Genomic DNA, 21,526 nt, shown 5'->3' with positions numbered 1-21,526 from the left:
GCAACTAAGAGTTCACCTGCCACGACGACGAGAGAAGATCCCCACAACTAAGACCCGGCAGGGCCAAATGAATAAACAAACAGAAGCGCGATCCTTCAATCACACAGTTGTTTAGAAATTGTTCTATCTTCTGTTAATCACACACACACATAAAAAACCCTCTGTGGTCTATCAAATTATATTACTAAGAAGCAATACATTTTATCTGAGCACCTACTAGGAATATGCCTCACGTGAGGTACTATGAGATCCAAATGAGAAATTTCAGAGGCTGTATCTGTATTAAATTCAACATAATCAATCTGGAAAGTACCATAAATACAGGCAAATACAACAACTCATAGTTGAAAAGCCTGTATTTCTGAAAGTGTATTTTCTAATATTAATTAGCCCTTACCAACTTTACTATAAGATAAACCAGAAACACTTTCTACACCAAAGCTAAATGGGCATATAAGGCAGTTTTTCTTAAAGCTGAATCAGTGTTTTTCAATTTCTGAACCCAATTTTGGCCCTACACAAGAATCTCTAATAGCAAGGTCTAGGAATCTTTAATATTAAGAAGCTCCCAGGTGATTCTTATGCACCAAAGTTTAAGAATCACTGGTATAAAGGGTGTGGCAAAAAGAGGTGCCTTGACTTGTTCACGGTTCTAAGAATTATAAGACAAAAATAGGCAAAGAACTCAGAAATCTTGATTAATGCACCACCCACCACAGCATGAGTAACTTCTAAAAATACAGCACTGTGAGATGGCAAAAGTACTGAAAACCATTTAAAGTTTTCTGAGGCTTCATATGGGAAAAAAAAAAAATCAAGGTTTTAGTGGCTTCATGTACAGAAAACCAAAATTTGGTCATCATTCCTATGGAAGGAGATTCATCTTTTCCTTATCTGGGAGTAAAGACTAGAAGAATAAAAAAAAGAGCATTAGTAATCTCCAAAAATGCTATAAAATAGAGAACAGAATTCTGAAATGTGTTTGAATGGGTGTAGAATATATGAGAAAAGAAGGATGTAATCTGAAGTTAGATGGACTTGGAGACAAACTGTGTGCCATCAGCATTAGGCAGAAGGCATGGTGCCCAGAACAGCTAAAGCGAGTGCATGGTCAGTCTCCCTGCAGAGGACAATCTCCATCCACTTAAAGCACACTGAATCACAATTCAAATTAAGTATGTATTCTGCTTCTTAGCATTCTTGTGTGAATCTGGGACGAATAAAGCTAACTTTTGAAGATGGGATAACCTTAGTGAAATGAACTCAGAGCCACAGCTACTCTGACCACACTCTTCCTCCAATCCTGCATTCATTTTGCAATTAACAAAAGGGAAACAGAAGGGAAAAAAAAATTCATATTTCATATATTCCATATCATATGTTGTCCGAGAAATGCAAGTTAAAATGAGACGGCACCATATACCTATCAGAATGGCCAAAACCCAGAACACTGACAGCACCAAATGCTGGCAAGGGTGTGGAGCAACAGGAACTCTCTTCCACAGCTGGTGGGAACATAAAATGGCACAGCCACTCTGGGCAGCTTGCTGGTTTCTTACAAAACAAACCCTTACCATATGATCCAGCAACCATGTTTCTTGGTTTTTACCCAAAGGAACTGAAAACTCAGGTCTGAAGAAAAACCTGTATGTGGATATCTATAGTTGCTTTATTCTTAATTGTCAAAACTTGGAAGCAACCAAGATATCCTTCCGTAGGTGGATGAATAAACTGTGGTACATCTAGACAACAGACTATTATTCAGGGCTAAAAAAGAAACAAGCTATCAAGCCATGAAAAGATATGCAGGAAACTTACATACATATTACTTAGTGAAAGAAGCCGATCTGAAAAGGGTACACTCTATACGATCCCAACTCTGACACTTTGGAAAAGGCAAAACCATGGAGGTCGTAAAAAGATCCATGGTCGCCAGGAGTTAGGGGGAGGGGTGGATGAAGAGGCAGAACACAGAAGACTTTTAAGACCATGAAACTACTCCGTATGATACTATAACGGTAGATACAAGTCACTCTGTATTTCCACAAATCTACAGAATGTGTTAATACACAGAGTGAACCATAACATAAACTACGGACTTTGGGTGATAATGAGGGTCAATGTAGGTTCCTCAGTGATAATTTATGTGCAGTTCTGCTGGGGGATGCTGATAATGGGGGATGCTGATAATAGGGGAGGCTATGCATTTGTAGGGGCAGAGGATACACGCGAAATTTCTGTACTTTGTACTTGATTTTGCTGTCAACTTATAACTGATCTAAAAATCAAAGCCTAATATTAAAAAATATATTCCAAACCTTATAATTAGTGAAGAAAATACTTAGAAGACTGAGGGTGTTTAGAGAGAGGTAGGGGAAGCCTAGACAGTTGGCTGCCAAGAACTCTTACTAAGGAGCATTTCTTGGACTAATTCATTATGGACCATGACCTGACTCTTGGCATTACAGGCCCAGAAATTCACTCAAGGCTTCACAAATAAGACCTGGAGATGCTGAGTTGCCCTTTTCAAACTTCTCAACAACAGAAGTAGACATGCTACGGCACTATGGTGGACAGAATTCTAAAGATGCCCCCCACTCCCCAAAGAGTCTTGTCCCCTGATTAGCCAAACACTAACTAAATATTCCTGCGAAGGGACTATGCTGACCAGGTACTAATTAACTGACTGTAAAATAGGGGGATTATGCAGGTAAATCCACTGTAATCACACAGGCCTGAAGAGAGAGAGAAGAGTCAGAGAGATCCAGCACAGGAGTCATGAACCAGGAGAGGTCAGAGAGGCCAAGTATTTCATCAATAACCTTCAAGGCCTCCCTGCTGTTGGTGGCTTTGAATATGGACAAAGGGGGTCAGGAACCTCTAGAGGCTGAGAGCAAGTCCCGGCCAACAATCAAGAAGGAAACAGTATCATCACTCCTACAACCTCCAGGCAGTGAATTCTGTCAACAACTTGAATGAGAATGGGAAGGAAGTGAAAGTGGATTCTCCCCAAGGGTCTCCAGATAAAAATCCAGTCAGACCAACACTTCCATTTCGGCCTTATGGAATCTGGAGCAAATCAATTAACATAATTGGTCTTCTGACCAACAGAACTGTGAGATGATAAATTCCTGTTGTCTTAAGCTGCCTCATTTTTGATAGTTATTATGGCAGCAAGAGAAAACTACACAAGTATCAATCGGTTAATCCGTGACGTGAAACTACTGTCAAGAAGATGCCCAACCAGCATTCCTTCCTTTAAGAAAAACCAACAGAGGCCAAATGTAAGAAAACTACTTGGTGAACCAGGCGATAGGCTCTGATAACAGACAAAGGTACTGTATACACGCCTGCCAAGCATACCAGATATTTACTTTGGCTTAGTAAAGTACCCACTCCTCTGGCTAGATATTGGAATGCATGCTGTCACTTCAGTCGTGTCTGACTCTATGCGACCCTGCCAGCTGTCCATGGGATTCTCCAGGCAGGAATACTGGAATGGGTTCACATTTCCTTCTCCAAGATACTGGAAGGACACTACTAATAGTATCCATCCGTCTCTCATTCCTTCTTTACAGGTGTGGAAAAAAATCGATCAAATTATAGCCAAGTCTTACTCTGGCCTATGAGTCAATCCATCTCTTCAAAGTGATTTTATGTATTACTATATCATTCACCTTATATTCATTTTACAACTTAACTCTCCGAGGGTAACCAATTTCTCCAAGGCCAAGAAGATGGAGTGCCAGACATAAATCTCACCACTGCCCACATGAACCACATAAAAATACCATTAGCCAAACACAGCAACAATACATTTACTATGTTTATAAATGAACCTAGAAAGCAGCAACCTCTGATCCTTACATAGTAAATCTTAAAGAATACTTTCTTTAAATCCCTTCTGCTGCTGCTAAGTCACCTCAGTCATGTCCAACTGTGTGTGAACCCATAGACAGCAGCCCACCAGGCTCCCCCATCCCTGGGATTCTCCAGGCAAGAACACTGGAGTGGGTTGCCATTTCCTTCTCCAATGCATGAAAGTGAAAAGTGAAAGTGAAGTCGCTCAGTCGTGTCCGACTCTTAGCGACCCCATGCACTGCAGCCCACCAGGCTCCTCTGTCCATGGGGTATTCCAGGCAAGAGTGCTGGAGTGGGGTGCCATTGCCTTCTCTGTTAAATTCTTTCTGAATTAAACCAAAAATCTGAGTATATAAAATGATTTTCAGACTTGAATGCTTTAGTAAATCCATAAAATCCTAAAAAGCTTATTGGACAATGATTACCTAATTCAGACTTGAGGGAAAGAAAAGGGAGATACTTGCAGATGAAGAAAGACTAATATCCAGTATAGAATCTGAAAATGAAGGGCAATTCCTACAACTTCATTACCATTATTTCGTAAGTATGATCACTTTGATGTTTCTTGTACTCAAATCCTCGTGTGAAACACTGAAAAAGAAAGGAAAATTAAGTTACCAAAAAGTTATATATTTTGAAATGCTTTCTTAAAGGACAGAAGATGACTTGGGGGTATTTTACCCTTGAATGAGTTTTTAAGAATTCATTTTCTCTTGTTTGCAGCCACAACTCAAGGTTAGGTTCATGATCACAGCTTTTCAATGGCCCTCATAGAGAAAAAACAACAATCTGGGAAAAAAGACTTACTCCTAGGACAACTCCTCCTTGTAGGAAAGCATAAGCCCAGGAAGCAGACAGTCTAAAATTGAATCCTTGCTCTTAGTATATTTGAGCAATTCTAAGATAGAGCTTGTCATATTTTAAAACTCTGAAATGTGGATTCATCTTATAATAAAAAGTATATTAGAGCTTCCATCAGCCATCTTTACACTTAAATATCTCTGAAATTGGGATGTTTCTTTTAATTAATAGCATTTTGGATCTGATAAAATATGGTGTTTGCTGTGTGACCCTGAAGTAATTATTTAACCTTTGTCCAAGTTTCCCCTGTAAAATAGGAGTACGAATCATTACTTAACTTCCTAGGGCTGGCTGCAGTGATGATTTAAAAGTTAGTTCATGCAAAGTACTCAAAACAGAGCCTGGCAGGGAGTAAGCACTTATCAGTACTGCTATTACTATCATCATCGACACTTCAGGAACACTTTGTTCCTTTGTCACCTGCCCAAACATCGCTCTTCAATAAGATTAAAAAAAGGTGTCACGGGGGTATCAAAAGGAATAATCCTCCAATTCTATTTCCTGTAGTCCCAATACTTGAAATCTACTGGCAAAAACAGCATTAGGTTGATACAGGAGGAAGTGGAATATTCAACAGACTATCTCATCCATCTTGCTCTGTTCTCCAATTTTTCACTGGTAAAATGTGTAATTAAAGACTGACTAGAAAAAATAGATTTAACAAGGTACGGTCCTTCTGAGCAACTGACAATCATCACTGAATTTACTATGCCTATAAAACTAGGCAAAATGAGAGTGAAAGTGAAGTCATGTCCGACTCTTTGCGACCCCGTGGACTGTAGCCCATCAGGCTCCTCCGTCCATGGGATTCTCCAGGCAAGAATACTGGCCTCCCCTTAATGAGTTACCTGTAAGCAGAGGAAAAAAGGAGGTGGACCACATTCTGCACACTTGATATAAGGCTCCATGAGGTAGGAGGAGCAGCCTCGGCAAGGCGGTTTATCAGAGGGATCATCTAGAACAGAAAGAAAAATTACCAGCTTTAAAACACCGTACGACTACCTTCAGCACCAGAAACCAGAAATCTGCAAATGATTGTATCACTTCAGAAAAGTTAATGGAGATAAGATGAGCTCATTCCAAATAGGAAAACACAAAAATGATGTTCCTTTTTATTTCAGGGCGGCTTTGTTCCTTCCTACAGTACCTACTATTTCAAGCATTTGAGTAGATATGACACCTGCAGGGAAACAAACACAAGTTTTAACTGGAAGTCTCAGAATGCACACAATTTATTTTCCCATGGAAAAATAATGTCACATACCTACTTAACACATACAGTTACAAATAAAGACCATCTGACAAAATGTTAATAACTGCTCTATCTGGGTAATGGGCTACAAATAATCAATGTACTGTTGTTTCAAATTCTTTACAAGTTTGAAATTTTTCATAATAAAAAGTTGGGAGCAAAAACTCTTCAATTATACACCTTGGGATGTACTAATTTATACCTGAGTTGGGAGTTAAACCTAGAACAACTCCCTCCCTTTCTCCCACAGTACGCAGAGAACAGAGCAGACCTTCCTCCAGTTCCAATGACAGTACTGCCTCTGAAATACCAAGGCAAGGAGTACAACCCAAACTCTCTAAAGTTATAAAAATGCACACGTGTGTCCCTGGTTGTCCCAAACTGCCACTCTCAAGTCAGGGCAACATAGCAGTTGTTCTCTGTGGTCCACAGGAATCTAAGAACACAGGCTTTGAAGGTAGAGAAGGGATTTAATCTGTTTGGCCTGGGGCAAACATTTCTCACATTCTGTAATGGAACGAAAACCCAAGAAACACTCTTCAAGGCTCCTTTAAGTGGTGATTATTATTCTTTTGTTTCTAAATGAAGACCTGTAGAAAGGTGACAGGAAAGAAAGGTATTCTTTCTGGCCATAGCTTCAAAGTAAATATCTGGAACAGAAACTACCCCATTTCTCCCATTTAAAACAAAAATAATTTTATATTAAATGTCAATTTTTATCAAATTACCTTCTCCCTCACATCCTTTTAATGATATGTTTTTGTCCTCAAACTTCAATGATAACAACAAAAAAACTGACCAATGACTGACCTAGTTTTAAAACTTTTGTGTCAATAATTGTTTTAAAAAAAATAATCCAACTTATAGTTTAAAAAATTTTAGACAATAAAAGAATGTCACCCTCTAATAACATTCTGATTTCCAGCCCTTCTTCCTTGTGCGTGTATATATTTAATGAAAGTGAGATACCACACGTTTTATAAAGCCCATTTTTTTTCCATTTGACAATATATTCTCAACATCTATCATGACGGTACACACAGAACTCCCTCATTTTTTTTAATGGATGAATAATATTCCAGTATATCAATTTCCTAACCAAGTGGTTTTCAACTGCCTCCTAGGAAAGCATTGTGTAAATCTGAGGAGATGCTTTCTTGTTGCCATGATGACTAGGGAGCACTACTGCACTTAGCAGGCAGGGACCAGGGATGCTAGACCTCCTACGGCACTCAAGATACTACTACACACCACAGAACTGGCCTGTCTACTGCACAACTTTCAAATGTCCCACCAGATGTTCAAGTAGGTGAAAACTTGCTCATAATTACATGACCTGAAACCTAATTACACATAAGACAAAATGTTTCTGATAGTTCTAATAGGTACTGAATTTTCCAGGAAGGCAGCTGCATTACTTCAAGAGGAGATTTTATCTTGTTTTGTTCAGAATTTTACGAGGACTTCAGTTGTGGTATTTCTGAGTCACCAATGCAACACGCGTGAATCACTGTGCATTTGCAGTTGTAGTATGCACAGTGACTCCACATATGAATACAAGCATCTGACTACTAAGGCCTTATGCCTTCCACTGTAACGACTACACACACTGCTGCTGCTGCTGCTGCTGCTAAGTCGCTTCAGTCGTGTCCGACTCTGTGCGACCCCACAGACCGCAGCCCACCAGGCTCCCCCGTCCCTGGGATTCTCCAGGCAAGAACACTGGAGTGGGTTGCCATTTCCTTCTCCAGTGCAGGAAAGTGAAAAGTGAAAGTGAAGTTGCTCAGCCGTGTTCGACTGTAGCGACCCCGTGGACTGCAGCCTACCAGGCTCCTCCGTCCATGGTATTTTCCAGGCAAAAGTACTGGAGTGGGGTGCCATTGCCTTCTCTGTATTGATATAGGTATTATTTTGTTATAAATTATATTACTTTATTATATATTACTTCTTTTATTTATCCTTTACAGTATAGTTAGGGCATTATTTTTATTTCTTTGAAATCATGGGCATTTCATTTCCAAATAGTAAAAGAGGCTTTGAAAACACAAAAATCAAACATTGAGTCTCATAAGATTGAGAACCACTAGTCTAACCAGTTCCCTATTGCTGGGCATTTATGTTGTTTCCAATTTTTCACTATTATAAAAAATGCTGAAGTCAATGTTCCTGTACATTAGGTTGGTGCAAAAGTAGCTACAGTTTTGCACTACTGAACCTGCCATTTGATACTGGATTCTTAAATAAATGTGGTTATACAACATTTTAATGCATATTTTTTGCTTTATGTTTTTTTGCTAATGACTTAACACTTGCTATTTATTTTATATTTATTTTAGACTATAGAAATAATAGACAAAAAAGCAAACTCAAGTGATTTTTTTATTCAAGTTCAAAATGGTTCGTAGAGCAGCAGAGACAATGCGCAACGCCCACACCGCATTTGGCCCAGGAACTGCTAATGAACATACAGTGCAGTGGTGGTTCAGGAAGTTCTGCACGGAAAACAAGAGGCTCGCAGATGAGGAGCACAGTGGCTGGCTATCGGAAGTCGACAGCCGACTGAGAGCCATCACTGAAGCTGATCCTCTGACGACTACACAAGAAGTTGCTGAAGAACTCCACGTCGACCACTCTAAGGTCGCTCAGCATTGGAAGCAAATTGGAAAGGTGAAAAAGCTTGGTGAGTATGTGCCTCATGAACCGACTGAAATAAAAAAAATCATCATTTTGAAGTGTCATCTTATCTTATTCTAAGCAAAAACGAACCATTTCTTGATTAGACTATGACATGCAACAAAAAGTGGATTGTATACAACAACCAGCAACAACCAGTTCAGTGGCCGGACCAAGAAGCAGCTCCAAAGCGCTTCCCAAAGCCAAACTCCCACCCAAAAAAGGTCATGGTCACCGGTGGTCTGCTGCCAGTCTGATGATCTACAGCTTTCTGAATCTCAGCAAAACCATTACATCTGAGAAGTATGCTCAGTTTACTGATGAAATGCACCAGAAACTAAAATGCCTGGTATTGGTCAACAGAAAGGACCCAATTTTTCTTCATGACAATGTCTGACTGCACATCGCACAACCAAGGCCTCAAAAGTTGGACGAATTGGGCTACAAGATTTTGCCTCATCTGCCATATTCACCTGACCTCCTGCCAACTGACTACCATTTCTTCAAGAATCTTGACAACTTTTTGCAGGAAAAATGTTTTCATAACCAGCAAGAGACAGAAAGTGCTTCCCAAGAGTTTGTTGAATCCCGAAACATGGATTTTTATATTGTAAGAATAAATAAACTTATTTCTTGTTGTCAAAAATATGTTGATTGCAATGCTTCCTATTCTGACTAATAAAGATAACTTTGAGCCTAGCTATAATGATTTAAAATTCACGGTCCAAAACTGCAATTATGTTTGCACCAACCTAATACATAACACTTCACATTTTGTTCCTCAGGATTTCTATTTTCTTATAGCTACAGCTGTTGAGCATGCAGAAGGTTTCTGATACATATAGCCAAACTATCCCTCACAAAGGATCCAGAACTTTTCTGTAACCTAGGAGGAGGGAAAGACTTTTTTTAACAATCATTCAAAATCCAGAGGCAATAAAAGAGTAATACATTTGACTACATAGACAAAATAAACAAAAATCTTTTTGGCAAAAAAAAAAAATTCATAATATAGAAACTATAAACATAATATAGAAATAAACATAATATAGAAACAATAAACTAGAAGAAAATATTTGCAAACATATCATAGACAAAGGGCTAACATTCTTAACATAGAAAGAACCTTTAAAAACTGAGAGAAAGGAACTTCCCAGGTGGCACAGTTGGTAAGAATCTGCCTGCCAATGCGGAGGTCAAGGGTTCGATCCCTAGGCCAGTAAGACTCCATGTGCCACAACTACTGGGCCCACGTGCTGCAACTACTGGAAACCCATGTACTTCCAGAGCCTGTGCTCTGCAACGAAAGAACCATGGCAATGAGAAGTCTGCACACCACAACAAAGAGTAGCCTCCACTTGCTGCAGGTAGAGAAAGCCTAAGAAAAGCAACAAAGACCCAGCTCAGCCAAAATAATTAATTTAAAAAAAACTGAGAGGGAAAAAAAAGAACCAAAAATTCTATTGTGAAAGTCATGAAGACATAATTAAGAAAAAGAAAGATGAATATGGACCTTAAACATGAAAAGACATTCAACTTCACTCATAATAAGAGCAATCTACAGAAAGTTCTCACCCATCAGACAGGCAAAAATTCAAAAGCTTGATAATACAGTTTCTCAACAAGCTGTGGGGAAATAGGCATCTTCATATATTGCTTATGGAAATGCAAAATGGCACAACTCCTATATAAGGGAATTCAGCAGTATCTAAATATCCATTTATCTTTGGACACAGGAATTCCACTTCTAAAAATTTACCTGAATATACACCTCCAACAATACAAGGTTATGCATTAGAATATTAACTGTAACTGCAAAAAACTATATTGATGTCCAAGTACTGGACAGAAGTTGATCAAATTATGGTATATCCACATAATGGAGTAGTATGCAACTATTAAAAAAAAAACTCTAATAAAGTAATATAGTATTTCCAGGAGATACTATTAAATGGGGAAGAAAAAAAAAAAGGTGCAAAGATACATAGTATGTTATCTTTCCAGTAAGAAATTAAGAAAAACAAAAATATATTCATTTCATGAACCTCAATGCTCACTGAAGCACTATTTACAACAGACAGGACATGGAAGCAACCCATATGTCCATGGACAGATGAATGGATAAACAAGTTGTGGTACATATATATAGAATGGAATATTACTCAGCCATAAAAAGGAACAAATTTGAGTCAGTTCTAGTGAGGCAGATGAAACTAAGAGCCTATTACAAACAGTGAAGTAAGTCAGAAATGGAAAAACAAATATTGTATAGTAATGCATACACATGGAATCTAGAAAAATGGTACCGATGAACCTATTTGCAGGGCAAGAATAGAGACTCAGACAGGCAACAGACTTATGGATGCAGGAGAGGGTGGGATGAATTGAGGATGTAGCACTGAAATATATACATTACCATATGTAAAACAGATAGCTAATGGGAGTTGCTATACAACACAGCGAGCTCAAACTGGTGCTCTGTGACAACCTAGAGGGGTGTGATGGGGTGGGAGGAGGTTCAAGAGGGAGGGGACATATGTATCCCTATGGCTGATTCATGCTGATGTACGGCAGAAACCAACGCTACATTGTAAAGCAATTATCTTCCAATTAAAAATATATATATACATGCCTATTTGTCTTTGTGAAAAGAAATAAAGGACAGGTAAACTAGAAAACAGTGAGGCTGGAAACCTATGAAGGGCTGAATGAGGGAATGAAATGGAGTGAAAGAGACGTAAGGAGTAACATATATATATATATATATATATATATATAAAAAATCTCCATAGTTTTGACTTTTGGAAACATATTTATGTTCTACAAATTAAAAAATTAAATCAGTAAATATGGGAAGGAAAAACTGAAAGCAGAACGAACAGATAAACCCAAAAGTATTTCAAAAGAATACTGTAACCACACTACAAAGGGGAAAAAAAAGAACCAATCCAAGTAATTTATGAATATTTAACAACAGACCTTCAGCACTGGGTGATGCAGAGAATTGTAAACAAATCCTGAATTTGTTGAAGTAGCTCTGCTTTATGTAGTGGTACTCACAAAGCAATTCTGAAATAATTTTGGATGTATTAAAAGACAGCAAATGTGCTGATGTTTTGGGAGCCAGGGTTTTCACTGATGAAAGGACACAAAATAAGGAAAAAAATCTATGAAGATAAACTGGAGGTATCAATGTGAACTCATGATTTCTTAAGAAGTGTTACCTATAGGTATATACATGTATATGTGAATATATATATTGGCATATATGTTTATAGCATACACACACATATATTTCTGAGCTCTGTGGACCAAAAAAGCCAAGATGCCAACACACTCTAGCAGCAATAAGCAATGACCAGATCTTGGTTTCTAATGTCATTTCTCTCTAAAAGGACCAAGGACTCCTCAGAGAAGTGGTTAATTTCAGAGCTGGGTAATAGGAGCTAAGATGCACCTGGAACGTGTAGCCATACCAAAAAGTAAAGAGATGCTCAACAAAATGATGAAGGGTAGGGGCAAGTCACAAGGCTGCAAGAGACACCTTGAAGGGACTCTCACAGCAGTCAAATTAGGACAATCTGAGAACCAAAATAACTAAGTATGACAATGAATTATAAATCACTGAAACAGCAATTGATACGTCCATACTTAAATAAATAAGTGAAACAACAAGTCTCTTGACTACAATAAAATGCCAACTAATAAATAGATAGAGTGCTGGAGTGCTGGGGTCTAGGGACCCCATTTTGTAACCATCATAGCAAATGCCAACTAATAAATAGATAGAGTGCTGGAGTGCTGGGGTCTAGGGACCCCATTTTGTAACCATCATAGCAAATGCAAAAATCATCAATGGATGCTAACTAGGGAGAAATTCTGATGAAGAACAAAATATTTTATGGTCTGAGAAGTGTCTCCTTATGAGTTGCTTATTATACATAAGAGAAAAAAAATTATACAGTGAAGAACTTAAATGCACACCTTGACTGGGTTTTCAAAATTAATATCACTAATGAGGGACAGAGCAAGACCAGACAAACCCACAACAGACACCTCTATTTTTAAAAAGGGAGGAAAAGGCCTGATTCCCCAAAAGTGTCAGTCACTAAAGACAAAGGCTGTGAAAATGTTTCAGTTTAAAGGAGTTAAAACTTAATCCAAAACATGACCTCTGACTGTATCCTGTATGGGAAAGAAAGAAAAAAACAACAAAAAGGACCTTACTGAGTCAGATGACAAAACTGGAATACAGATGGTGGGTTAGAGAAAAATATTTTATCAACGTTATCTTACAAAAGTTGGTAACTCTACTGAGGTTAGAAAACAATATCTCTAATCTTAGGAAATAAACACTAAACTACTTGAGGGTAAAGGCCATGACGAATGTCCCTTAGCCTCAAATGATTCTGGGAAAAAAAAATGGAGTATGTCTACTTATATATACATACTTACGTAAGTAACTGTGTATATTTATAGAGATAATATATGCAAATAAGGTAAAAGGTTTACAAAAGGTGTATGGGGATTCTTTGTACTATCCTTCCAACCTTCCTATGAGTTTGAAATTATTTCCAAATCATATTTTTAAAGTTTAGTTTATAATTTATTTTTAAATTTTAAAAATTATTTTTAAAAGGTAGACTGGTTTCAGTTTACACTCCCAGAATGGGGATAATTCATTTAGATTTTCTTTGTATATAAAATAAGATTTAAACTAGATGTGCTTGAAAACTCCGTTCTGTCCTAAATTTATACAGGGAGTGTGATGAGTGAGCAAATTAGATTTCCCCTTAAGAAATCGCTGAGCAGTCTACACTCCAAATGCGCCTTTCCAATTCGTCTCATTGGGACGCTACTAACATCTAACAGTGGGTTTCTATTTCTGCCAAATATCTTCGGAATCAGAGAAAAAGTAATAATTTTTTTCCTCCACAGTTATGGCTGCCTGGATTTATTTCACACATACTCCATAATTCTCTGCACTGTTATTACACTGTAGCTTACTCGGAGAATACAAATTCTGCTAAAAACAGAGGGCAGGAGCATTTCCTTTATTCCACCACTGACAGTATTTCTTACCAAGGCACCTGAAATATGTTATTGGTTCTAAAGCTAAATTCCAACTGCTTTTTTCAGTTGAACTATGGGTTAATCATACTATGCATGGTCCATTTGAGCTTAGTTTTCTTATAAGACCTAGGGTGATATGTTTTTGTCAAGTGTTCAGTGGCCAATCAGTAGTATTGGTTGATTTTCTTTTGATTTGATATTCTCATTCTTTTAGGGTCAGATTCACATGATTTTAACTTCAAAGTACTTATTTTTCTTCTTTGATCAACTTCCACTTTAGTTTACTATGACTATTAACCTGGGACTTGTTCCCACAGTACTTACTGCTAAAGGAACCCAATCGGTCCATTCCCCAGTTGGCAAAGACTCTGTTGCTTTGATCTTCTTTAATCTGAGTTGCTTCAAGGAGATTTCAGAACCTACCAACAGATACACACCAAAGCTGATGACTGCTCCCTGTGAACAAACAGAAGTGGCACCTGGATAAGGAAATAATTCAAAGGGACAAGATAAAGAGAAAACAATGCAATGTACTCAATTGTACCACATCCTAGTTTTGTTAAGGCTAAGCAAATTATTCATCTCTATAAGCTCGTTTCCTCCTCTGTAAAATGGATACGCTACAATCATACCTACTTCCTAGAGCTGTTGAGGGTTAAACATCAAAAGCCACATAAATAATATACCATAGTGCCTGGCCCATAGTAAGTCCTCGATAAAGGCTGCTGCTGCTGCTGCTAAGTCGCTTCAGTTGGGTCCGACTCTGTGTGACCCCATAGACGGCAGCCCACCAGGCTCCCCCGTCCCTGGGATTCTCCAGGCAAGAACACTGGAGTGGGTTGCCATTTCCTTCTCCAATGCGTGAAAGTGAAGCCGCTCAGTCGCCCGACTCTTAGCCACCCCATGGACTGCAGCCTACCAGGCTACTCCGTCCATGGGATTTTCCAGGCAAGAGTACTGGAGTGGGCTGCCATTGCCTTCTCTGCTATAAAGGCTACACAGTTCTAATAAACAACTGATTTTCTCTGCCTGGCATCACTTCTCTCCTTAGCCCTCCATCCTTTGGAAAACGGACTCTCCCACATCTCCTAATGCTTTGGTGAGATTGTGAATCACAATACTCTATCCTCCTCCTCTACAGCAGCTAAAGCAATCCAATCTGGTCTTACAGAAACCTGAATATTGAGTAAGATACACAAGGACAGAGGGTAGTTGGAGCTCAGTCATTCACTAGCCAGAGAATCTGGTCCATGAGATCTGGCCCTTCGAGGTTCCCAACCCCAAGGGTGGCCCAACTGTTCAAGCTTCTTTTTCCCCCTCATTTCTCTATCTTTCCAATAATACTTTAACCTGAATGAACTTCTATTACTAGAAAACTTAGGACTCCTATCACAACATACATTTTGTTCACTAATTTATTATTTGAACGAATTTTTTTTTTCCTGTATTTATTTATTTGATGGTGTTAGGTCTTAGTTGAGGCCTGCAGGATCTAGGTCCCTGACTAGGGATCGAACCTGGGCTCCCTGTATTGAGAATGCAGAGTCTTAGCCATTGGACCTCTAGGGAAGTAGGTATGTACAATATACCAAGTCATCTTTTTGAAGACATAAATGAACTCCTATTTCACACTAAGCAAAGAAAAAATCCCCCCTTTCTAATCTTCCACAGCCTTTTCTCTCTCTCTTTTTTTCGGCATTGTTTACATTCTCCTTTGTGAGAATTACTTCTGAATGCGTATTCTTCCCACTTCTAAACTAACGAAAGCAAGGATCGCATCAAATACAAATCTGTATGTCTTAAAGTACTTGGTACCTAGTGCCAAGCAGAAAGAATTCAATAAACACAAATGTAATGGACAAATGAGGGCTTCCCAGGTGACTCAATGGTTAAGAATCTGCCTCCTAATGTCAGAGATATGGGTTCAAGTCTGCCAATGACTCAGTAACTAAACAAGAACAACAGACAAATAAGTATTAGTTCTACAAAAAGGTTACCTTTAGTTCTCTGACAGCGACTTTTTTCACCTGACAGTTTTAGCTTGGAATAAGTCATCAAGTGTTGGCACCCCACTCCAGTACTCTTGCCTGGAGGATCCATGGATGGAGGAGCCTGGAGGGCTGCAGTCCATGGGGTCGCTGCGAGTCGGACACAACTGAGCGACTTCCCTTTCACTTTTCACTTTCATGCATTGGAGAAGGAAATGGCAACCCACTCCAGTGTTCTCACCTGTAGAATCCCAGGGACGGGGGAGCCTGGTGGGCTGCCATCTATGGGGTCGCACAGAGTAGGACACAACTGAAGTGACTTAGCAGTAGCAGTAAGTGTATACAACGCTCAGATAACACTGTCAATGAACTTGTCTTTTTCAGGATGAGTCGGAGTGGTTCTCCCTCTGCTCTAGACCCGAAAAAATGAGTTTGAACAAACACGAGTTCAGTAAGAGGGATTATGCACTCAGTAACAAAATATTGTGTTAGTTGCTCAGTCATGTCCGACTCTGCAACCCCATGGCCTATAGCCCACCAGGTTCCTCTGTCCGTGGGATTTTCCAGGCAGGAATACTGGAGTGGGTTGCCATTCTCTTCTCCACGGGACCTTCCCCACCCAGGGATTGAACCCAGGCCTTCTGCATTGCAGGTAGATTCTTTACCGTCTGGGCCACAAATAGCGAACACTTATTGACGTTTAAGCTAGACACTGTGGCACCACTGTATGTGGATTATCTGTGAATCCTTACAATCTTCTGAGGCATGGAGCTTTTTCAAGGAGGGAAAGAAGCCCTGAAAGATTATTTGCAGTATGTTTTACAGTTAGTGAACAGCAGCGTCACTTCAACAGAGATTAATAGAGATAGTCAACTAAAGGATGTACATAGCCTCATAAATGCTCCATGTTCTAAGCACAAATTCTTTCTCCACTCCGTTCTTCTCACTGGAGACATTTCTGACGCTAACATTCACGAAAGGGTGGCTGCTACCTCCAAGTTAACATTTGCCAAAGTCCAAGAAGTTATTGGGAGGAGGAGGAAAGGGGCGTGAAGAGCCTTTCCTCGTCGGTGTGGTGCAGAGGACAGGGGCAGGCTTGGAAGAGATTCGCAGACAAGATTCGAAGCCTCACTTGGTCCCTCATTAATTATATGATCTTGGGCGTAATTTTACTGGAGACTCAGACAACCTCAGCTCTGAAGATACGAAATATCTACTTGGAAGGCCTATCTGAAAACAAGGGGTCACGTCGGCCCTTTGTAAACAACGGGATTTCGCGCTCCACCGCGGCAGCGACAGGAATGCCGAGGCGGGGACCCGGCGGGCCGTTCAGGGGGCGGGGCGCGGCCCCAGGGCTCAGTCCCGGCCCGCGCAGCCCTCCCCCACCGCGCGGCGTGGCCCGCGCCGCACGCCCCCCGCCCGCCCCTCTCGCCCGTGACGCCGCCCGGGCCCGCAGCCCGCCCGCAACCTGGCCGCCCCTCGCGGTCCCCGCCTCCCACCTCGTCCCGCGAGTGGGGCTCACGGCCCGCGAACAGCCGCCCCGCAGCGCCTCGTGCCTCACCTCAGCGCGTTCCCCCTCCTCCGCGCCGAGGAAACGCCAGCCGCGCGCGCGCCCGAGCTTGCGTGCGCGCTCCCTGCGGCGGCGCAGGCGCGAGCGGGCCGCGCGCCCGCCTCCTCCGCCCAGTCCCCGCCCCGGCCGTCGAAGCCCGGTCGCGGGTGGCGCGTCTGCCGCCGCCCCTGGCTCGGCCCCCGTCCGGGGCTCTCGCCGCGCGGCCGCCGCCGGCCTCTTGCAGAGAGGCCTGAGAGGCTGGGACTCTGAGCCGCCTGCCCGAGTTTTGAGTGGGACCAGTAATTACTTTTTCCTGAGGGCGTGCTGCTGGTCGCCGTAGGCTGGCTGGTGCCTGATGCCGCCGTTTTATCCGCTCCAGAGTGCGCTGAGCCGGAGCGGGCCAGTACTGCCCCGCTTTTGTGTTTTCTGACATTCCCACTCCCACCCTTGTTACCGCCTCGAAGGAGATCGAGGCTAAGCGCCTGGGCCCAAGGACGGCGAGCGGGGGTGGCCTCTCGAAGCCGGGTCTTGCAGTGCCGCTCGTGGATTAATCAGACTGCCTGAATGGTTTAAGGGTACACGGGGTACGTTTGATTCAGATGCTCCTGGAACGTCGAAACTATCATCTTTGGAAAGAACCATCCCCTCTTTGGGCTTCAGGGGCCCAGATTGAGGCGCAATGATGAGAGGATGTGGTGGTCCACTCTGATGTCAATCTTGAGGGCTAGGTATGTCCCGGCATCTCTTGTTACTACTACTAATTATTGTAATAGCTGCCATTTGTTGGGTATTTACTGCATGCCAGGTATTGTACAAAGGAGGCTGCAAACATGGTCTCATTTAATATTCAGAAACAACCTTGTGGGGTAGACACTCATTGTTACCATCCCCATTTTCCAGGTGAAAACCTTTAGACGCTACCTTGTGAATAATTTGGGATTACATGCTAGATCACATATGAAAGGGGATTCACACAGTTGCTGAGCTTAACCATTATGCTACTACATCTGTTTAAGTCTTTCATTCATAAATTTACCCAACCTCTTATAGAATTCATTTACACTTTTCTGCCAGCGTGGCCTCTTTATTCTTTTTTTTTTTTTAGTATCTGAGTCATACAAGTTAGTTCTAAAAAAAAAAAAAGAATATTTGCATGAGCAAAAATAATGTGAAAAGCAGCTCCCCCCATGTAATTTAACATTTTGCTATACACTCTTTTAGATATTTTTTATGCTTCATGTCAATAAATATAGAATAGTTTTACATATGTTGTATCCTGAAAATCTGTTTATTCATTCATTAATCAAATATTTAATGAGAAGACACTGTTGTACATGCTGGGAATTCAGCAGTGAATAAAAGTTTCTGCCTCATATAATAATGGGGGAGATTGACAATAAGCAATACATAAACTATATTACTATGTAATAGCTAATGCCCGATAATGTGGCAGGTTTTTAAAAAAATCAAGACAAAGGGATAAGAGGGATGGGCTGATGCTATATTAGATGGGGCAGACAAGAAAGGCCTCTACATCATAAGCTGAAATCTAATCATTAATGAGGGAGGTAGCTGTGTGGATTTCTAGAGAGAAACTGTTCTTGGAGAAAAGAAATAGCAATTAAAATAGCCCTGATGGCTTGGCACCTTGGAGAAGAAGCTAGAAATTAGAGAAAGAAGTTGGGAAATAGGCAGCAGCCAGATCATGTATCTGGTAAGCCACATTGGACTTTGGATTTTATTAGAACGTGACAGAATATCACGGAAGTGTTGAGAACAAAGGAATCATCAGATTTGTTTTAATTGCAGCCTTGAATTAGTGAAAGTGAAAGTTGCTCAGTCCTGTCTGACTCTTTGCAACCCCATGGACTGTACAGTCCGTGGGATTCTCTAGGCCAAGAATACTGCAGTGGGTAGCCTTTCCCTTCTCCAGGGCATCTTCCCAACCACGGAATTGAATCCAGGTCTCCTGCATTGCAGGCGGATTGTTTATCAGATTTGCTCTAAAAAGAATCACTGGCAGTTGTATGGAGAATAGATAGTAGAAGCATTAAAATTGCCCTTTCAATCATCCATTTTTAACAGTGTACTGGTGTTTCACGTACACCTTTACAACCGCTCTCACCTCCACAAACGGAAACTGGCATCAAACCTTTAGGACTTATCTTCATGTTTTTTCCTCCTAAACTGAAAGTTTTTGATACTGGCTAGGGTGTATATCCAGATCTGGACGTCATCATTGTCAACAAACTAATATGAGTCATCAGTGTTGTACTGTTGAAAAACAGTCCCACGTGATACAGGGATCTATTCATTAGCAACATAGCATTCAAGCACCTGGAAATTACCCTTCCTCTTCAATCGATGTTAGGCCCTCATTAGAATTCTAGGCCCCAATTTAGTCATTGTGCTTAAGAAAGATGTGGAGAAATTAAAAATGCATAGTGAGGGGAAGGATAACAGTGACGAAAGCAGTGTTTTTCTCAGTTTCTGCCTTCAGCATTGCAGTGGCATCAGTTATAACATGAGGAACACAAATTTGGAGGAGAAATGAAAGGTTCTGTTTCAGATCTGCTTTGCAACCTGCATATGGGAATGACATAAAAGTTTGAAGCTAAGAGGAGAGACCAGGGCTAAAACGGTTTTAACTGTATTAGAACTGTTTCTTTGGATGTAGGTTTTCTTTGTAACCTCAGTACCCAGAAGAACCTCCTGGACAAATATTTGCAAAATGAGCGGGTAAAAGCAAAGGCATGCATGAAGTCCTCAGGCAAAAGATTGTGTAAGGTAAAAAGAGGTGATGTCCGGTTTATGCTTTCACCAGAGGGCCACACACCTGAACATCACCTCTGAGTAGGGTGATAAGTCCCGATTTGCTCAGAACAGTCCTGGTTTATACCTATTATCCTCATATAATTAGTGAGGTTGCATTTCACTCTTAGAAGTGTCTGTATACTCTTAGAATTGTACAGTAAATTATATGGTCACTCTTTGAAGAAGGCCCTTCAGGGTCCAATGTCTTTCTCTTTCTTTGTCATTATTGCCCCCATCTTGCTCTTCATTCTCCCACCAGGTAGAAGTACCTCCTTTTGCCCCTAGGCACTACTTCCAAGTTTCCTTTGCTAAGGTACCTTCACTTCAACTTAGACTTCATTTCCTCAGGTCCATCTCTTCTGACCTCCCCAAGTCTGGATCTAGTACCCCTCTTACATGCTTCCAGTGCACCCTGAGTTTAACCTGTGCTAGGAGAGACGACTCAGTACCTTGTTGCTCCCTCACTAAGCGTTGTCTGTCAGGGAACCTGAAAAAAACAACTCTTGTCCTCCTGAAGACAGAAAGTTACATTGATAATATTAAGACCAGTCCCTGTTGAACTAATATTTTTAAAGAGTGACCCTCAGGACAGGCTAATAGCACCTTCTCCAAGCCCTTCCATTCTTCACTAACTGAGGAGGCTGACATTTGAACTCAAATCCCAACAAGGAAAATTCCATCCTCCCATCAGACTCTGTAATGTGGCTACCATCGATTGAGTCCAAAATCTGCCCAAAACTCCTCTCCCACTACTTAATCGCAGTGGTTAGAATCCGAAGTGCAGTTTCTGAGCCTTCCTCCCTATGAAAATGATAGTCATCTCTAGTTACTATGTCCTGAGTGCTGAAAAACTAGAAACTTGATCTCCTCTTTTATTTATTTTTCCTGTATCTAAGGTGGCTGTTTGTAGTGTGGTATACAAACAGATAAAAACAAAACATCTAAAAATCTAGCCATGCTTTCCCCATTTCAACTTTCTTCCCTTTAAACTCAGATAATGCCAGTCAATGTAAATTAGCCAGAGATTTAGTTCCAGGAGCAGAGCTCTGTGCCAAATACAAGGTCTCTTAAAGGCAAGGGGTTTCCTGTGATGCATTCAGTAGACAGGGCTCCACTCCACCAAAGGCCTGAGCCCAGGGATTGCAGCTCCTTAGGGCTCAGCTCTTGAGTTCACACACTAGGAGCCTAGAGTGCTGCAGTCCATGGGGTCACAAAGAGTTGGACATGACTTAACAACTGAACAACAACAACAAAAAACCAACTCCACCAGGGCCCAGCTCAGGGCTGGTCCAGCCTCTTTGGCCTCTGTTGCTGCCTCTTCCATTCAGGAGTGTTTCAATCCTCTTGTTTTCATTTGCTCCATCCCTCCATATCTTTCTCCTTTTGTGGCCACCCTAGTCAACAGAGTTAGGGAATAATAGTATTCCTTCTAGGAGGTTCCTAGATTGCTTTTTC

The 21,526-nt window shown here is 40.9% G+C and overlaps 1 protein-coding gene and 1 long non-coding RNA gene across 12 annotated transcripts in view; one reads left to right on the top strand and one right to left on the bottom strand.

The window, feature by feature from the left end:
- TADA2A (transcriptional adaptor 2A) overlaps positions 1-17,386 on the bottom strand; it is a 45,879-nt gene extending 28,493 nt beyond the window's left edge. The window contains exons 1-5 of one of the 11 annotated variants that reach the window (XM_069602799.1): positions 17,270-17,344; positions 15,950-16,115; positions 14,045-14,176; positions 5,571-5,677; positions 4,393-4,452 (exon numbers count right to left, since the gene is read on the bottom strand). In XM_069602799.1, coding sequence (XP_069458900.1) covers positions 4,393-4,452; positions 5,571-5,677; positions 14,045-14,069 — 192 coding nt within the window. In that variant the 5' untranslated portion in view covers positions 14,070-14,176; positions 15,950-16,115; positions 17,270-17,344. Of the gene's footprint in view, positions 1-4,392; positions 4,453-5,570; positions 5,678-14,044; positions 14,200-15,949; positions 16,121-17,207 lie in introns of all 11 variants that reach the window. The other 10 variants (XM_069602797.1, XM_069602796.1, XM_069602800.1 and 7 more) reach the window with 10 other exon arrangements.
- A 30-nt stretch (positions 17,387-17,416) lies between these two features.
- LOC138447209 (uncharacterized) overlaps positions 17,417-21,526 on the top strand; it is a 38,785-nt gene continuing 34,675 nt past the window's right edge. Inside the window, exon 1 of the long non-coding RNA XR_011259734.1 lies at positions 17,417-17,985. This is a non-coding gene — a long non-coding RNA (uncharacterized lncRNA). The remainder of the gene's footprint in view (positions 17,986-21,526) is intronic.

Source organism: Ovis canadensis, chromosome 11 (genome assembly GCF_042477335.2).
Source record: "Ovis canadensis isolate MfBH-ARS-UI-01 breed Bighorn chromosome 11, ARS-UI_OviCan_v2, whole genome shotgun sequence".
In the NCBI taxonomy this organism is placed as follows: Eukaryota; Metazoa; Chordata; class Mammalia; order Artiodactyla; family Bovidae; genus Ovis; species Ovis canadensis.
This window is presented reverse-complemented; position numbering and strand designations above follow the sequence as displayed.